General features: G+C 48.1%; 1 protein-coding gene across 1 annotated transcript in view; it reads right to left on the reverse strand.

The window, feature by feature from the left end:
- Window positions 1-11744, reverse strand: part of Phgdh (phosphoglycerate dehydrogenase) — a 29021-nt gene extending 17277 nt beyond the window's left edge. Inside the window, exons 1-3 of the mRNA XM_020187997.2 lie at window positions 11516-11744; window positions 1650-1801; window positions 88-153 (exon numbers count right to left, since the gene is read on the reverse strand). Coding sequence (XP_020043586.1) covers window positions 88-153; window positions 1650-1801; window positions 11516-11653 — 356 coding nt within the window. The 5' untranslated portion in view covers window positions 11654-11744. The remainder of the gene's footprint in view (window positions 1-87; window positions 154-1649; window positions 1802-11515) is intronic.
- Window positions 11745-12945: the final 1201 nt, after the last annotated feature.

Below are 12945 nucleotides of genomic sequence, written 5' to 3' on the forward strand. Positions count from 1 at the left end.
GGTTTCTGTATTCCTGTGGGTCAGTTTGCTTGGCAAGCTGTAGTAACTGACACACCAGAGGGCTCTGATGGGAACACAGGGACTTACCTGGCCAAGCACATGATCATACCACACGTGAGCTCCGCAGCACTGAGGCTGTTCCCATTGGGGGTGCTAACGGCCAAAGAGAAGAGGGGACATCAGTCATCAGTGGGCCCAGACCTAGTATTTCACTGTCCCAATCCCAGACCCCCATCCTGGATTCTCTGACACACTCCTGCGCTAAGCCCAGGGCTAGAAGGAACCGCCTGGCCCTTGCCTTCTGTTCCTATGCAAAGGGGCCTCTGTCAGAGGAGCCCACCTGGCCCCGCTTCTCCCAAGGCAGAGGAAAAGTGGCTCACACTGTGGGGGAGAGGTGTGCTTGGCTCTGCCCAGCTCTCTCTCTCTCTCTCTCTCTCTTTTCAGGACCTACCTGCCTACAGAAAATTCAAAGCCATGGGTACTACTGAGGTTGAGCAAGTCTACTGAATTCAGAGGTAGACTGAACATCCAGCCACCCGATCTAATAATTCCTCCCTTTCATGAACATTTCTCATCTGACAAGGCCTCCTTCATCACAGGAAGAAAAAGCAAGGTGACAATAGAGAGAACTTTTCTTTTCTCAAAGGCTTTTTATGTTTTGAAAGAATTTAGCACACATGTTCACCCTCCTTCTCTCCCTACTGGGTCTCCTCATTTCTGGAAATGACGATTACAAGGAGGAAAAGTCAAGAGATCCTATGAAAAACAAAAGGTTCCCAGAGTCCCTCTACTACCTGACTTCCCATCCTCCCCAGCAAATAGACTACAGGCCGTAGTGTGCAGAGATGAGGCTGAGGCTGGCTGCCCCTGAGTCCAGGACAAGAGTGTAAGATGAGTTATTCTTTAACATCTCTACCATGGGATATTGACCTCTGTCTGTGGTCAGTTCAATTAATCCCCGTACCCCCAGAGGGAGGCAGAGGCAGGGGAGGGGAAAGGGCTTAAGGACAATGAGGTCCCCGAGGGCAGAAAAAGGGTTTGGGATCAGACAAGAGGGCTAGGGTAGGCTTTGTACACCATCCAAGTACCATCTAAGTACCCAAAGAAGTGTAGTGACACACGAGCATGCTCACAATGAACTTTACCCCTGGGTTTCTACAAAAACAACTGTAAAGGAGCCCCTTCTCCTGCTGGGCCTGGAATGCTGAGCCAGAAGTTGGGGTCTTAGCTTCAAAAAAGGTGCAGGGAAGTGAGGAAGAGGACATGGAGTCACCTGACTAGGAAGAGTTTGTGGATTTGGACAAAGTCAAGTAACACAGAGCTAGAGAGCTAACAAAAACTCTCACAAACAGAACAGAGGGGAGGGCAGAGCTGGAGCCAAGAAGGCAGATAAACTGACTGCTGTCCTGATCCCCTGCCAATGAGTGCACAATAAAGATTGAGCTCTGAAACACTGAGATTACAGACAGCTTCTATCCCACAGCCCTGAAACTATGAAGTCATAAGTGTTGACTATCTATAGAGACTCAGGGCCCAACCAGACATCCTCTGGAAGCTCTCTGAAAGCTCTCTGACTCCATCCACCTCAGATTTCTCTAAACTCATTTTTCTGTCAGTCTCCACACCCATCCTCAGCCTCCATGACTTACTTCATGACCAGTATGCCTTTCCTTGTGGCAGCCTCCAGATCCACGTTGTCTACACCTGTGCCAGCTCTGCCCACCACCTGGAGCTTCTCAGCTGCATTGATGACATCAGCAGTGACCTTGGTGGCTGATCGGACGATAAGGCCCTCACAGTCCTGTGCAGAAGAAACACCTGAGTCTACACAGTCATCCTTTGAAACCTCCTAAAGACTTTGGCATGCTTCTGAGTGAGAGGAGTGTCCCCAGAACCATAGGAAGTGAGTGGGGACTGCCCACTCATACATGGACAGCTCTAGTATGGTCTCTGCATACTGCAGGGACAGGTGGACTAGGACTCAAGCCAATTTTGTCTAGAGTTGAGATGGGTGCTCTAAGGCACCCATCACATTCAACAGTGACAGCACTGGCCCACTCTCTGGGCACCTGGCTTGTCTCTAGAGAATACCTGTAGCCCAGGAAGGGCCCAGAACCAGACAGAAGTCAGCCATCCTGGATGAAACCCCAGTGTGTCCAGATACTGCAGAAGTCAGGAGCACTCCATACACTGCTTTGCTCGGAGTAGGAGTTCCAAATTGCAGGCCAACTTTGGATACAGTCAAAGAAAAAAAAGCAATGCCTTTTGTATACACATGTGGAAAGCTCCACCATCAGCCTAGCCTGGATTCAAATACAAGCTGCATCTCTCTCTTTCTCTCTCTTTTGGCGGCACTGGGATTTGAACCCAGGGCCTCACACTTGCTAGGCAGACTCTCTTACCACTACAGCCACATTGCCAGTCCTTTCTGCATCTCTTCCCAACAGTGAATGATTCTCAGCTTCAGCCAAGTGTGTGGAGGAAATGAGGTGGAGAGGTTCAGCACCTGGTGCTACTCAATGAAAGTCACTTCCTCCACTGGACACTGAGCCATGGAAGGGCAGAGGTGAAATCTAATTCCACTTTGAAAGCCTCTGTGCCCAACACACAGAAGGTACCCAGTAAATGCTGGTTGGCTGAATGAAGCGAATAAAAGACAAAACTGTTGAAAGAAAAACATTTCCTAAAACAAGAGACCAAAATAAGAGGGGAGGGGAAAGCCAGGAGAGCAAGTAAATTCATCTGCAGTTTTTCAGACACCCAGGCAATATTAAGGCGAAAAATAGGCATGTGAAAATTAAGACCCTAAATGCACCACAGCCACTACACTTGGGCCAAGTTGGACCCACAAAACAATGTTCCTTAGGCTCACGTGTCATCATGTGTTATCTTCCCAGAACAAGGATGCTGTCCGCCCAACTACTGAATGAGAATCCCCAAGAGACAGAGTCAGTGAGCAATCCACACTCTGTTACAAATGGTGGGCCCAGATTGGTAAAGGTGCACAGGTGCCCTTATAAAAGTACCAGCAGACAGGGGCGATGGTGCACACCTGTAATCCCAGCACTTGAGCGGCTAAGGCAGGAAGATCACAATACAGAGGCCAGCCCCTGTCTCAAAACAAACAAACAATAAATAAACCAAACACCCCCAACAATAACAAAGGACTAAGCCAGGAGGAATCAGGAGGCCTGGGTTCTAGTCCCAAGTCTATCAGTAAAGGGTAGGTTGCCTAGGCAAGTCACTTTATTCCTTACCCCTCACCTCTATCTGTAATGTAACAGGGTTGAAGTAATGACTCTTCAGATGCATTTTCCCCAGTGGAGCTTTCAGCTGGAACTGAAAACTTCCCTTTCCTCCTTATCACATGGATCCTGGAGATGGAGAAAGGCCCTGAGAATGTGGTTGCTCTGCCAGGAGTGATAGCCACACTTATAACCCCAGATACTCAGGAGGAGGAGATAGGAGGATCACTGTCCTAGGTCAGTCTGGGTGAAAGTGCAAAACCCTATCTGAAAAGTTAAAGCAAAAATGGCTGAGGGTGTGACTCAAGTGGTAGCCTAGTAAGTGCGAAGCCCTGAGTTCAAACCCTGGTACGGCCAAAAAAAAAAAAAAGTCTGGCTCCTAGTGTGAGGCCCACACTGCATTAATTACTGCGCACAAGTCTGGAGTCTAGGCACAAGATAAAGGTAGAGAGGACGTAGAGTTCTTTATCCCCTCTAGGGAGAGAAAAGGATGAAGTTTATCCTACAGCACGGAATCTTTAAGTCTGGAGTCTTTTAAAGATGGGAAGGATTGATCAAGAGCAGCTGCAGGATTATTTCTTTGGAGTTGTTTAAATTTCCTGTGTCCTCACTGGCTGGGGCTGTGCCTGCTGGCAGAGAGCTTCCTGCAGGCTGCGTGCAAGACACTTCAAGCCCTTTTATGTGCGTGGTTCTCAAACAAAACCACAAAGTGGGAGATTACAAGAAAGTGAGGTCTGGCCCAAGCCCTATTTTGCAGATGAGAAACCCAAGTCCCACTAAGACAGCCTACTGTCCATTCCCCGCCTCCTCCCTGATCATTTCTTTCATTTACTGGGTCCCTGATATATATGTGGCACTAAGCTAGACCAAGTTAAAATAAATAAGAAACAGTTCAGGCCCTGAAGTTGTCAGTAACATATATACCATGAACAGAAAGGGGACACTGCTGCCAGGCCTGCACTGGCTCCCAGGAAAGGCACTCCCAGCCTGACCACACTACTGACTTTTCAAGGCATAATAAGCTCTCTTCCACAAACCTTTGCTAACCAACTGAACCAGATGACTGCTTCTCCACTCCCTCGTTTTTGTTCTGATCACCCATGTTTTGTATTTAGTTTTCCCTCCTTCACTTGCAGTCTGGCCTCCTCGGCTGTATTTTACATTCTGAAGCGAGGATTTTGTAATTCAGACACTTTCTGCAACTGTATTCTGAATCTCCACAGTGCCAATCTTGGTACTGCACACAGAAACTGTTTATTAAGCACCCGCTGTGTGCCAGGCCTTATACTGGTGCTTTGCATTATTCTCCTTATAATTCCAGGAAGGAGCATAAATTATTATCCTAATTTTCCAGGGAAAGCAGAGGCTCTGAGAGGTAACCTGCCCAAGGTCATTCTTACAGATCAAAGACCAGCCCCAAGAACTGGAAAGTCAATGCCACTGGCAAACGCTGAGAGACTATAACTGAGGAAGAGCTGATGGAAATGTCAAGATGTCAAAATAATAAGGTCAGAGTCAAGGCCATGGCCAGGCAGATGCAGAAACCAAGCTGTAAAATCCCTCAGAGGGATTTGCAGTGATAGCAATCACTTTTTGAGCAAGTACTTTACGTCAGGCTCCAAACTTCACAATCCTAAAAAACAATGATCCCTACATTACAAACAGGTAAACTAGTTGAAGTCACACAACTAGGCTATGGCAGAAGCTGAGATCAAGCCCAAGTCTTCTGAGGTCTGAAGTCCAAGTTTTCAACTACCTCCCAAAGGCAGCATTTAAGGACACCTGAAGCTGGGTGCCAGTGGCTCACCTCATGCTTGTATTCTAGCTATCTGGGAGGCTGAGATCAGGAGGATTACTATTCGAGGCCAACCAGAGCAAAAAGTTCATGAGATCCCATCTCAACCAATAGCTGGGCACAATGGTGGGTGCCTACCACCAAGCTACACGGGAGGTTGAGATTGGGAGGATCTTGGTTCCAGGCTAGTCTGGGCAAAAATGTTTGCAAGACCCATCTTAATGGAAAAAGCTGGGTGAGGGGGCACATGTGTAAAATAGAAGGATAGAGGTCAAGGCCCGCTTGAGCACAAAGTGAGACCCTGTCTCCAAAATAGCCAGAGCAGAAAGGACTGGAGGTGTGGCTCGGGTAGAATAGAGACACATGAAACAATAGACAGTGCCAGAAATCACATGGCTCCTTCACTGTATCTCTAGGGTCACCAAAAACAGCCTTGGATCATTGGGTCAGCTCCTCTAGCCAGCCAGTCAGGCAGCCAGCCCGGGAAGTGTGTGAGTGGGGAAGTGAACAGAAACAGCTACAAAACTCCAAAAGCAAGTTGACTGTCTGTTACCATATTGCTAACTAACACTTCCACCAAATAAACGAATTTAGTGATTTGGGAGACCCAAGGGAATCTATCCTCATGCCTGCTCCCTTTCCCAAACTGAAGGCATTATGTGCCTAAAAATCCACCTAAGAAATCCCTTCCCTTGGCTGGAATAAGGAGGCAGAAGATGCACCTGCAAGAGTGCTCAGAGGTTTTCAAGAATTTTTTCCAAAGGGAGAACAATTTGGAAGAGAGTAAAGAGAAACATGTTCAGATTCAACAAATCAATCAGCAGAACCAAATACTAAACAAACAGACCCATGGTTAGTGCTGGGGAGATCCTGTCTCAAAATCAAAACAAAAAGATAGATCCATAGATGGGGGAATTTGGAAAATGAAGGTAGAATTCAAGCTGATGGGGAGGATGTGAGGGTGATTTGGCTGCGACATGTCACCCCATTGATTGCCAGGGTTGATTTGGCTGATCTGGCCAGCTAGATGGGTGCCCCATTCCTTACTGCTCCATCCCAGACAGAGGAAGACTGTTCTTTGGTCAAGGGTACACAAGTAGCTGTGCTCCCCTGGTAGGACCTCCAAACAAGCTCTTAAGCTGATGGGGAAAGGAAGGACTAAATGAGAAATAAGTGTTAGGAAAATTCAGTAGAAAAATATTTAGATTGTTATCCCAGTTCCAATTTTGAAAGCTCTAGATGACTTAAAGAATTTTACAAATAAAGCATTAAAAGAAAAGATATGAGATAGTTTTTATAATTGAGGGATGAGAAAGCTTCTTATAAGCAAGGCATAAATATCAGAAACTATAGGAAGAAAATACCGACAAGTTCACATTTAAACCTGTATGGAAAGAGATTGTGTGAGATCAAGTGTTGGTGTTTTTTTCATGGTACTGACATTTGAACTCAGGTCTTGTGCTTGCTAGGCAGTCAGTCTACCACTTGAGCTCTAGACCTTTTTACTTTAGTTTATTTTTCAGATACGATCTGATACTGTGATCCTACCTCTGCTTCCTGCATGGCTGGGATTACAGATGTGTACCACCACACCCAGTTTTTTTTTTTTTTGAGATACGTGTTTTGCCAACTTTTTGGCCTTGAGCTGGCCTTGAACTGTAAACCTTTCATCCCCATTTCACACGTAGCTGGGATTACAGGAGTGCTTCACCATGCTTCCCCCTGCGAGTAGCTATCTTAATATGGGGAGATACTTCCTTGCATCATACAATAGTACAAGGATTCATCACCAAAAATGACTGCCTTCCTACAAATCAACTTTTTTAAAGGGCAAGGAAGCCAATAAAGTACAGTTAAAGATATAGGTGGGTAGTGCACAGAACTACAAAGTGGTTACCAATTTATAAACACTCTTCAACACTTAGAATCACGAGAAAATGTAAACTTTACAGCTGGGCGTTGGTGGCTCATGTCTGTAACCCTAGCTACTCAGGAGGCAGCGATCAGGAGATAGTGGTTTGAAGCCAGTCCAGGCAAACAAGTTCCTGAGACCCTATCTTGAAAACATCCAACACAGAAAAGGGCTGGTGGAGCAGCTCAAGACCTGCCTAGCAAGCGTGAGGCCCTGAGTTCAAACCCTAGTACTGCCAAAAAGAAAAGGTAAATTTTAAAGTATGTTCTTTCCAGGTATCACATTGGTTAAAAAAAAAAAAAGATACTATCCCATGTTGGTGAGCATGTAGGAAAATGGGAGTGCGCACTGCACAAACATTTTGAAGGGAAACACCAGGCAGTGTCTGAACACATTTATAGAGTGAGTTCCTTTGCAGCCAGTAGTGACCACTTAAATCACTGGTAACACCCTAAGGAATTAAATCTCCTTTTGGAAGTGGTCCACCCAGGACCAAAAGTTCAAGTTCAACTGACAAGCAGAAGGCCTGGAGCAAATGGGGAAGGAACTACCCACAGAGTCATAATCTTGTCACCCCTTATCCCGAATCAAGTTTTGGGGCCCATATCAGGCCCAGCCCTGCTCCAGAGAATCTAGGGTTCCCTCCAATGCTGGCACCACTCCCTGAACCCTGAGGACCTGGTGTGTAGGTCACACTGGCTATAGAGGTTGCTGACTCTGCAACAGTCCACTTATTCTTGCAGCCTGAGGACAAGCACAGAAACAGCGTGATTGTCCCTTCAACAGGCCTCTCTCTTCTGAGATTTACCCTGTCCATTCTGCTTTCCCCTCATCAGCCTTCTTTGACACCAGAGGCCCAAAGCTTCTCCAGATGGGCACAGATGTGCATTCACAGCCGGCTTGTCTCAAAAGTTAATCTGCCTCTGGAGACTCACATTCAGGGGATCCTGGTCCCACATTAGTTAGGCAAGTCGCTGGCAGAGTGGCTTAAATGGTAGGAGTGCTTGCTTAGCAAGTGTGAAGCCTTGGGTTCAAACCCCAGCACCATTAAAAAAAAAAAAAGAAAAGAAAAGCCAAAACACAAATGAAAAAAACATAGTTACGCAAGCCACACTACTCAGTTAGCTAGCTTTCAAGGCCTCTTGAAGAGTCAACTTGGCCCTGGCCCTCAGCCTAAGCATATATTTCCTAAGAACCTACAAGCCCAACCTAGCCCAGCCTTGAGCCCGTCCCTCTCTCTCATAACTCACCCCTCCAAGACCGCCAGTGGTGCTCCACTCCACTCCCCTACTTACACAAACTGCAGAACCATGGGAATGCCCACCACTGACTCAGTCCTGCAGTGCAAGCTTGCTGCCATTAGAACTTTCTCCTCCAGGTGCCAAGTCCTCCCTCCCCTCTGGCACTCCTTCATGGGAATGTGTGCATCTCAACACACTCTGCTGTTTACTGCTCTCTGCATATGGTTGCTGTATCAGAACTGCAGCTGCAACAGGCGCATCCCAAGTTCCCCATGCTTCCCTTCAAGTTCCATTTTCCCTAATCCCCACCTTAGAGCTAAAAAACATCAAGTCAGTTGATCTGCTTGATTTTTGGCTGTTCCAGACAAACTGTGCTAACTCAGCAATGGAAAGGATTCCCTGTTCAAGTTCATACATGTTTTCTTCCCCAGGTAGCTAGACTTGGCCTTGTGGGTAATTGTGGAGTAGTTCCTGCCTGGCTTAAAAACCCCAGGGCAATACAGTAAAGCTCTCCAGGTCAGATTCCCCAGCTACAGCAAATGCAGGATACCCTGTTTTGCATAGTAAGTGCGATCCTGATAAACTAAGTGGTTAGTTAACTTGTGCAAACTAACTCCTAGTGTGAAGTCTGGGAATGTGCCATTTTAAAAGAGCCCCTGGAAAGGTGGACTCTTGCATGGAAAGATTTATTCCCTTCTTAGTCTTTCTTAAAATTCTGAGATAAATATATAAATGTGCCTCAGTGTATTAAGTTCACTGCCAGCGCACAGCGTTGCGGTTCTGACCAGCCCTGCTAGCTAATGAAACAGTAAAGATCAGAAAGTGCCATGTTAGAGTCCTCATCAGCCTGTGTGTGAGGGGATGTGCACTTGGTGTGAGCACGGAGTTATGATGTAAAGTGAACTGCTTATTGTGGGACACAGCTAACGTTTGAAGGTCACTGTCATGAGATAAGATTATTTAAACATTAGGTTTACTTAAGACATGACTCCTAAACAAGATACTTTTGTCATTCTCAGCCTTTTTTTTTGGTATGTGGCTAGGGATCAGACCCAGGACCTTGGACATGCTAGCTAAGCAAGTGCTCAAACCACTGAGCTACAGCCTTTGCCCTTTTCCAAACTTTTTTTGACCAAGACTCAAAGAAGTACATCTTTAAGTTGTGGCTCTGCTCACATACTCCCCCGCCCCCAGCACATGTAATTGAAACCAAATGCCTATCTACATTTCTGTTTATTTCCTATTTTGGTTTTTAAAATGCTAATCACGACTCATTACTCCAACTTCATTGTCCCCAGTGAGCTGTGACTTGGTTCAAGCCTGAAATGCACCACTGGGGTTGGGGGGTGATTACACCTCCTGACTGGAGAGGAGAAAGTTAAACGTACCTGCCTAGAATGTGACCCAGGACCAATTCAATCAAGGTGCAAAACTTTGTTTGAGCATTGATAAGTTATGGAGGGAAAAGGCCCGGAGACACCACCGGATCCCTCTCCATGGAATAAAATGTGTAGAAATGACGGCCTCTCAGCCAGCTGCTCAGGAGATTAATTGGCATTCTGAACTGAGGGTTTACCAAGCAAGGCTGAGTACTCAGCCTAACAATGCCCACCACCAAGCGGGCCAGCAAACACCACTCCTTTTTAGCCAAGTTCTCAAAGCCTTGTAAGTATTCTCCAGTTTCAGCCCACCCCACCCCCGCCCCCGCCCCCGCCCCCCATTGCTGGTGAGGCCTCCCTCTGTAGCTGTCCCCCTCATGGGGGTATAAGATTTATCGATTCCACTGGAGAGTCAAAGCACGATGTTTCTGGCCACTGATGCGCTGGAGGTGGAGCGGGTTTGAAGTTGGTCCGAGGTTACTCCACTGCCTTCCTGTGCCATTGATATAAAGAAAGGGGGTGACAGTGGGGGAAGCCTGCCCCATCCGATCCTACCTGTGCTTTAGGGTCAGGGTAAGAGTCCCTGACTCCAAAACTGTCAGAGATGACAGCCCCTTCTCTGAACGTTCCAGCAGGGGAGTGGGCACAGACACGGCTGCTAGGTGCTCTCAGCACTTAGGTATTGTGTCGCCTGATTGATCAGTCTTCTCATGCGTGCAGCAGTGCTGCTCTCTGCATAGCCTACAAGTTTTTTTTTAATTTTTAAACAGGGTCTAGCTACACTGCACAGGTAGGGCTCCTCACATGCTCCTCGAATTCTCGATCCTTCTGTCTCACTCTCCACAGTGGTGGGATTACAACTGTGTACCACCGTACACTGGGCTCCTATAAGCTCCTTGAATATAGGGACCAGTCAGAAACTTCTGAGACCAGGACAGGATCTGAACCCTTGGATACTGAACCACAGGGGCAGGGGGCTGTGGAGGCAGGGTCCGGGGAGAGCAGGCAGTTTCCAGGACAGCTAGTTCAACTGTGCAGCGTCAGCGGGTTAAGGGGCCTCTGTGCGCGGGTGGCAGGGGCGCACACTTGCGCCTAGCCTGGCGCGAGCTGGCACCGCGCGCACGTGGGGCGTGGGGAGGTGGGGGAAGGACAGCTCGGATGGGGTGAAGCAGAGACTGGGCAGCTGGTTGGATTATTTAGAGGGCAGGAACCGGAGTGAAGCGTTCACGAAATAAATGTCCAAAGACTGGGCAAGGTTACCAAACTTGGCAGGACCTTTCTAAACAAGGCAAAGATTTTAAGTCGATTAAACTAATTATGCGTAACAATCAGAGACACCTCCCTAAAAATTTGGTGCGCTTGGAATCGGATTCAGGTCTCTCCTGATCTGCGATGAGGCCGCGTGGGCGCCCCGGCCCGCCCCTTCCCCGAGCCTCCCCGGAGACCGAGGGGCGGTGAAAGCTCCCCGCGGTCTTGCATCAGACAAAGGCGGTGCGCGCCGCCACCCCTACAGGGCCGCCCTCCTCTGCTGTTCCCCCTGCAACCAAGGAGAAGAGAAGGCCAAGTGCGAGAACGGTCGCCAGCCCTGGACTCCCCGCGAGGACGCCACTTTGGCGCCCCTACCCTGAGGTTCCCAGGCAAGGGGAGGCGTCCAGCTGCCAAGGCCACTAGGCGCGAAGGCGCTGCAGCCGCGGTGGCATCCCGCAGGACCAGTTGGAGCAGCTTGCACTTTGCAATGCTCGCGGGAATCACGCCAAAGAGCAGCACGCGGCTGCAAACTTTCTGCCCAGCCTGCATCCTGCAGTTCGCAGCCCGTCTTTACCCCCGCCCCACTTTTCCCGCGCTTTCTCAGGAGACATGGGTGTGTGTTGGGGGGGGAGGGTGCGCTAGGCCTGTTTGGGCTGAGGATGCTCCGGGGAGTTCGCTTCTCCCGCTCACCTTACCTGCAGCTCCGCTATCAGCTCCTCTTTGCTCAGGTTCTGCTTCTCCACCACCTGCAGCCCTCCATCTTGCAGGATCTTCCGGCAGCAAGGGTCCAGGCTGTCACTGATGAGTACTTTGCGCAGACTTGCGAAGGCCATTGCTGGAGTAGGCCTAGGACTCGGCCGCTTTCGGTGGGCAGAAGCTGCAGCTCTAGCGGCTGGCTGCGGTAACTGGGCAGGATTTTCTGGCTCCGGCTCCCGCTTTATCTCCCCTGCTCCTACCGGCTCCTTTTGATTGGACAAAAATGCTCAAACTCTCTGTGACTCCGCCTCCTCTCCGTTCTGAGCCGACCAGATCCCCGCCCACTTTATTACTGTGCGATGATGAATTTCCTACACCTGGTGAGCATTTAAAACACGATTTAAGAGCCGGCTGTGGTGGCTCACGTCTATAATCCCAGCACTATGGAGGCGGATGTAGGGGGGTGAGGAGTTTGAAACCAGCCTGGGCTGCCTAGTGAGACACTTGCCTCAAAACAATATAACAAAAAGCACAATTTATGCTGACTAACTGATTCATATCTGAAATAAACAGGAAAATATGCGTTCTAGCCGTGAATGAAATAAATTGCATCCTGGGGCTGGCTGTGTGGCTCTAGTACAGCACTTGCCTTGCAAATGCCAAGGCTCTGAGTTCAACTCCCAGTACCACCACTCCCACAAAAAAAGTTTCATCCTAACTTCTTTCCTGCTACAAAGAAGTGCATTCATTAATTCCTCAGGTGGGTTTGTTTGTTTTGAAGCAGGGTCTCAGCATATAGCCCAGGCTGGTCTCGAACTTGCAATTCTCCTGCCTCGACCTCTCAAATGCTGGGATTACAGGAGCAAGCCACCTCAAGCATTTTTTTGAGGGTATAAAATGCAAGGCACTGTGTTAGATGTTGAAAGGGGTTTCAACATCGAAAAGATAGTCCCACTCCTCTGGTGGCCTAACACAGTATACTACAGTACAAACACATAGACATGGGAGATAATTAAAAGCAATGTGAAAGTATTTCTGAGCTGTCACAAAGCTGCAATTAGTTCCAAATGAATGGAGCAGTGAGAAATATTAGTTTAAAAGAGAGTGAGGACCTGGTGCATTCAGACTATTCAGGATTTTTATTCAAGTTTCATATCTGCCTCTTCCTCCACTCCCCTGTCACATTGAGCTGTCAGTGTGGCCTGATTTATGCATTGACCAATGAGGCACTTCCAGCTCTTAATTCCTTACGTTTACACCCACAGAAAATGCTCTTCCATGCTCCATGTAAAAGTTCATGGGTGGAAAGTTCAGTTGGGTTGCCACCTAGGATTGGAAGCAGTCTCGGGATGCTTATAGTTGAATTGGAATTCAGTTTTATGGACACATCCAGTTTGGTCAACCAGTGTGTGCCCTTGTCCTGCTCTAG

The sequence above is a fragment of the Castor canadensis genome, chromosome 12 (genome assembly GCF_047511655.1).
Source record: "Castor canadensis chromosome 12, mCasCan1.hap1v2, whole genome shotgun sequence".
NCBI lineage: Eukaryota > Metazoa > Chordata > Mammalia > Rodentia > Castoridae > Castor > Castor canadensis.